The sequence below is a fragment of the Cyprinodon variegatus genome, unplaced genomic scaffold (genome assembly GCF_000732505.1).
Source record: "Cyprinodon variegatus isolate N-32 unplaced genomic scaffold, C_variegatus-1.0 Scaffold890, whole genome shotgun sequence".
NCBI classification, from domain to species: Eukaryota; Metazoa; Chordata; class Actinopteri; order Cyprinodontiformes; family Cyprinodontidae; genus Cyprinodon; species Cyprinodon variegatus.
Genome location: NW_015151343.1, coordinates 11,997 through 18,715, shown reverse-complemented (window position 1 = coordinate 18,715; position 6,719 = coordinate 11,997). Strand labels below are relative to the sequence as shown.

The window sequence follows — 6,719 nt, the reverse complement described above, 5'->3', positions numbered from 1 at the left end:
TATATATATATAGGCTCAATGATTGATTGCATAATTGAAGACATCTTTGATTCTAAGTAGTGGACGCACCTTGGTTTAACGTGTCTCATTATTTTCAGTCTTTTATAGTGGTGCCTTTTTTCATCAGTTTATTATTTTTTTTATAATTTCTTTTGAAAAGCAATCTCCGATTTCCATCTGTTCATTTCCCTTCCATTTTTATTTATTATTAATTTTGCTGGATTCAACTTACTTCTGTAACCATTCTGGGTTTCTCTTTCATTACAAAAGGATACCAACAATCTTGTCCACACGTGTTTGTTAACTTGCTTGATACAGGATTACTTTCTCCCCCAGTAACTGAGTAGACTACTCCTTATCTAGGGTCTATGTAGTTATGACCCTTATGTAGAAAGACATGAACACTTTCTAATCAAATGTCAATGTATTATGTCATACAGGTGTACAGACATTCACTATTATATTGCATGGTTTTTAAATAAGATATAGTCCTGCAGGACAGGGTTAAAAAACACATGGGGAAAAAGGAATTCAACTAACTGAATAGGATATTTAGCTGTTGAAGATGTAGAAGCCAGTCATGTTAGAAGAGATAACACATTTCTTCTGAGTTCATAAAAGTAGTATTGATTTTTTATGTGTTGTTAATAGTACCCCAGTTTAATTTACTTAGTAGAAGTGCCTCTCTGTGTGACTGACAGCTGGGGGTTCAAAGCTGAATGTCTGGGAACTACAGTCTTCAGGAAAAAAAAGAAAAAACTTCAAAGGACCTTTAGAAAGACTTAAACTCTACTTATAAAGATAACTTGAAGATTCAGAAAACCTGGTCCCCTTGGACTCCATCTTCAAAGAAATAACAAATACTACAAGAAATGAAATATTCAGATTAGTTAGTTATGTGGTCCTAAATGTAACCACATAATTTCAAAATTTAAAAGCAAACAAAAAAAAGTAGTGGTTAGGGTCCACCAGGATGAGATTCACCACACTGTGGTAAAAAAAAAAAACGACATGGCTACATGATAACCCAATATTGACCCAATCATTTTAAACTAAAATTGTAAAAAAAAAAAAAAAAATGACAAGTTATCTATAACATATGAAATTGATGCAAAAAAGAAAAACAACTCTTAGGTTTTATGTTGCTGTTGTTTAGTACTACACCTTGGAAATTGACACACATTTTCAGCCTTCTACGATCTGATTATGACCAAAAAACAAACTTGAAAAGCTAATCTAGAACTTAACAGATACATGAAAAGAGTGATGGACTTTATATCTTTAAAAGATTATTGATGTAAAATGTGAGACATCCACACAGCCAACAAACAAAATTGATAATTTTCATTAGTTAGGTGAAAAACAGTTGCTAATGACCTCTCAGCTCATCTTTACACTTTGCTCTGGATCCAACGGTTTTCAACACGCTAATGCTCTAATTCTATAAACAGTGTTACTTCAGGGAAAGTGAGAGGTGGGACTAATTTAGTTTCCATACTGTGAATATCTTTATTTTTCATGACCCTGGGTCATATCTTTTAGCAGTCAAATCATGTTTTATTTAAAGTGAGAAAAGGGGTAGCAGTTTTCTTTCTATACAGCAATGCTCACCACAAAATGCTGCACTACGCCATGCACCATCCAGCTGGAGAAAACTCAGCTTATCTCTACCCTTTTCCTGTTGTTGCATTAGGATGACCTAAAACTGGGAAAGCATTTCCCCATGTTTAGGAGCCTTAATGAAATTTAGTCAGAGAGTGAGGGAGGAGATGGGGTGGAGGTGGGTGAAAGTTTGTTGGCGTGCTAGAGGGAGGCCAGGCCCGAAGCTAGATGAAGGAGATATTGAAAGATGATTGGCTTAGGAGGGGGTGCGGTCGTTGATTGGCTGAAGCTTGAGAGAGGGACACTGCAGGAGGTCCTGGTGAAGCTGATAAGAGTCTTTCAGATTCATAATGACAAAAAAATATTTTATTTCATCTTGTCTTGCCAATGATTAGCATCTGTAAAGCATTACTTGAATAACAATAAGGCCAGGTGAAGGTGTCTAATATGTAGAGAAACTGAAATAAATTATTTATGTCATCATTAAATACAGTTTGATATTAAACATAGGTTAATACTGATTAAAACATAGATATTTCCTCTCCTATTTTTGTCTTACCAATGGCATAACTATCAGTAAGCAGAGACTGAAGTTGCTTAGGGACCCCATCACTGACATCTGGCAGGCCCCCTACGCAATTGTGGACTAGGACGTCTCTCTTCAGATGTAATGGTGTGAAAAACTCATCTTAAACCCACCGGATACTAGTTTGACTGACCGGACCTTATTTATATCCCAACACATGCCAGATTACAACTTGATGGTGAGCCATTTAAACACGACACCAATAGAAATGTGTGTTGTACTTCATATGTGGCCTACCCAGATAATGTTGCTTATGGGCCTGTTGTTGTGTCGTTACATCATTGTGTTCACTCTGCAATATCTACCATTATCTTCCAGGTGAAAAACGGAACGCTGAACAAGCAAAGCAGTACATCCTGAAAATGTATGAGCAGCGGGCCGTCAACAAAGAAACCCGTGCTTGGAAGACCTTGTACCCACACTTCACCTGTGCCACAGACACCAACAACATTCGCAAGGTTTTCATCGACATAAGAGACACTGTGCTGCTGAAGTCCCTAAGGGACTATGGAGTCCTTTGAAAGGAATACCATATGTAGAAGCAAAAGAAAAAAAAACAATGGTTCCCAAATTAATATGGAGAAGACTGAAGGCTGCATTTGAAGTACAAACTGAGCTCTCTTTTCAACATGAAGAATAGTTTCCTTAAGAAATCCTCTTCACCTTTGCTGCCTTTTACTGATGAAGCAAGTGGAGTTTCTACTTCTTTGCTAAGCAATGATTTTGAGAACATGAACATCTACAAAAAGAGCCAGAATCATGTAGCTTTAATCACACCTCTGTTTCTGTGTAGGATTGTTTTTTACAGAAGAAGTGTTCAGGTCATGCAGTGTGCGTGTTATTCTGTAATTGAGGCTGGAGTACAGATGCTATGAAGTGTGGTGTGGCCATTAATGCTGGAGATAGAGGTCATACATGGCTGCTCCTCTGCTGCTGTGGTCAAATTAAACAGTTTCAGGTATATCCACCAATTTCAGACAGAGAAGATGTCTATACACACTAAAATGCAAACTATTAACATAGAAGGTCACCAGAATTTTAGTTAATTTTAGTTGCACTCCTTTTATTTATCCTCTTTTAATAAATCTTGGTATTGTGGTAAAATTATTGTGAAATTCCAGAGAATGCAAGCAAAGAAGAAGCTGCAAGACCTCAGTAAATTTTAATGATGATGATTTTATCATTACATGTTTAAAAGCTGCTCCATCAATTCTGATGGGGTACTTATTCACTAATTACTCTCTAGTTTTTAATTTTTGACTTGTCAATTCAGATTTTGAACCATTTTTAGTCTCTTCTTATTTCTCAGTGTAGCAGCTTTTAATTCAGTGGTAAAATTAAGAAAATACTGGCTTATCTCTATTAATAAATCATAGCAAGTGTCCCAAACCTTTATCTGTATGTTATTAATTGCTTAAATGTGCACCAGCATGCATATTCTTGGTTAAGGAAATAGACATTGAAATTTATGTAAGCTCTTAGTTTTTGAAGCATTTAGTGCATAAGAGAAAAAATGGTTTATATGTCAGTATTTGATGTTTTTATCACTAATCAGAGCCTATTAAGAGTAATTTAATAGAACAGATTGTCATAAGAGGACAACTAAGCTGATAGTCTACAGCGTCCTCCCTGCCACCTAATGTTTTCAGTGACAAACACTCCTGGTAGGTCCTTCATGACACAAAGGATGGATATATCGAAAAGAACCTCATTATTAAGAGTAAACATGGTTGATTGTCTTGGATGCTATTCGCATCATTATCTTCCTGAAATATCAGAACTTTTAAAACTGAAAATCAAAGTGACTTTGACTTAAGTCTGAAAATTTTTAATCATCCACTTGATAAACTGGATAGTATGCATTAACCTGGTTCTTTATATTTGCATGGAGCTCTTTGCTCAGCCAATTTTCCTTTCTGCAAGTGTTAATAAACACTTCAAAATGTACACATCAAGCTTTAAGGCAATATTTCTGGTTGCTTTTTATTATCTATACAGTTTTATGATGTTTTTTTTAGAAGTGTCAAATCAAATACTGTCAAAGCTTGACAATAAAAGCAGAGGTGATCTTTGAGACAAAGACGCTGTTAAACTTAGAAGCTGTATAAAGAATCAAAAACTGTTCAAGTTGCACAGGAATGCTGAGGAGCAAAATGTCCACAAATATAGAACTACTTGAAACTGCTAGAATACTGTACTTGGATTCTTAAGTAAAGATAAACTGTTAATAGTTAGTTTAAATTTCATGTTCTACCTCTGTATGTAGTTGATTTTGAGACTGTAAAGGGATTAAAAAAACAAAGAAACAAAAAAACTAAACCTAATCTGAAACTGACCTGCATGTAAAGATCATATGATTTGTCAATGGAGCTTTTTTATCCATATTTCTGACTCTTTGCAATGCATTTAAATGCAAATATTGACTCTGTATGTTAACTAATTTGTATGTCTTGCAACTGTAATAATTGTTGAACTGCTGGACAAAGACTCTAACCACAGAGTGGGTTTGTCGGTAAATTACTTCCCTCCCTTTGGTGTTAGTAAATTATTTTGTATAGTCTGGTGGAGGAAGATTAAAAACATGTTTTTATAGGTTGCTCCTGTCTTCTTGACTGCTTGTGTGGTGTTAGAAGCTCACTGATACCCAGACTTGCAATAAGATCACCGCATGATTTGCATTGGATGGCTACGTGAACACAGCCGCCATTTCCATATGTTGTGAATTTCTGTTATGCAGACTGGAAAAACAACACAGATGACAAAACTTTTGCTCTGGTGTCAGTGTGTAATACCCAAATGTCTCATTTTCTGCCATCCAGCTGGCAGGAGAAAGCCAGTTCCTCATTAGTGAAGGACAGATCGCTTCTTTAAACAAAGGTCTGTCGGTTTTTCCCCACTGACGAAAGCACACTAGAGATACACTACATAACATACAGAACACACATTTACTGATACACTACATTAGACATTTTGCCTAAATAACCCCAAAACAGCACTTTTGTAAGGGACGCAGAGAGCATGAGAAAGTTACCCTGGTGCTGGCAATACAAAGATGTTTATATGTTGGATTTGTACATGCAAAATAATTTTGTTTTCCTCTAGTCAGCTGTGGTAGTGTCTATGTTTGTGGGATTGGGTGGGTGTGCAGAAGTGCACTCGTACTTACACTAGTTTCCAGTGTCTCTTGCTGACCTGGAATCAGGTCGCAGGGACAGAGACACCCATTATTTCCAACCCCAGACTCCTTCTCTAGCTCCTCTAGGGGGATGAGCCAAGGCACTTAGTCCTACTGGCTGATCAACATCCCCTGGATCAGTGGGACATGCCTGAAACCCCTCCAGAGGGGAGGACCGTTGAAGACACCTGAGTAATGAGGAGGAAAGGTGGCATTACTTTAAATCCATGCCAGGTGGGTCGAGCTTCTAACTTTATCTCTAAAGCCGGGTGTACACTGTACATTTTTTTCAGTTGTTGCATGCAGCTACAGCTCACACTGTACAACTAAACCGCAGGGTTTAGTCGTACAGTGTGAATTCACAGCTCACGATTTATGTTCGGCCCGACGCTCTCATGCTATCTACGTGCTCACACTGTACGACTAAAAACCACTTCTGACTCAGCTCCGCAGTGAGATGGAGCTGCTCTGACTCGTCTATCTGGAAGCCAAACAAATAGAAGGGGAATATGAAGCTTACTTTAGTGAAATGCGCTGCCTTGGCAATTTGTGCAATTTTGTGCTGAAAGCCGCAAAAAGAAAAGGCGACAACGTATTTGGAAAAAAGACATGGCTGAGCAAACGTGGCTACTACAGTCTGTCAATTTGATAGACAGAACTGCATTTCACTCATTGCACCCCGGCCACGCTTCTGTGTTTAAAGAAGAATCCTTGTTTGCGCGTGCGAACTGAGCAGCTTGCCCACGACAGTCGGGAGAAAATCAAACATGTTTGATTTTCCCCCGACTTTACAATTCGTGATTGGGAGGTGGTCGTGAGAGGCTGATCGCCGCTCGTAACCCCCTGTACACTACATGACTCACAACCCACGATTGAAAGATTCTCGCACGATTCGAAACTCGCCCTGAAAATCGCACAGTGTACGCCCGGCTTTAGGGAATTCCCAGCCACATGATGAGAATGCTAATTTCACCCACTTGTATCTTTGATTTTGTTCTTTCGGTCATGATCAAGATTTGATAACGATAGCTGATGGTAGGAATGTAGACCCACCAGTAAAGCTTTGCTTTTTGGTTTTTATTAGAACAGCTTAGCATCAGCATTACAGTGGCATCCGCACTGTTCCATCTGTCGACTTCCCACTCCATTAACTCCTCATTCTGAACAGGACCCCAAGATACTTGAATTCCTCTACTTGAGGCAGAAACTCCTCCAAGCTGGAGACTCCAACCCCCTTTTTCTGATCGAGAACCAATAACCTGGACTTGGAGGAGTTGGTATACATTAGGGTGGCCATTTCTATAGCACCAAAAAGGAGGACATTGTGTGGCATATCAATAAATTACTAAGGTGTAC

The 6,719-nt window shown here is 38.2% G+C and overlaps 1 protein-coding gene across 1 annotated transcript in view; it reads left to right on the top strand.

The window, feature by feature from the left end:
- The window catches only part of LOC107099623 (guanine nucleotide-binding protein subunit alpha-11-like), an 18,423-nt gene extending 13,639 nt beyond the window's left edge, over positions 1-4,784 (top strand). Inside the window, exon 6 of the mRNA XM_015397830.1 lies at positions 2,507-4,784. Within this exon, the coding sequence (XP_015253316.1) occupies positions 2,507-2,709 (203 nt within the window). The 3' untranslated portion in view covers positions 2,710-4,784. The remainder of the gene's footprint in view (positions 1-2,506) is intronic.
- The last annotated feature ends 1,935 nt before the right edge of the window (positions 4,785-6,719 follow it).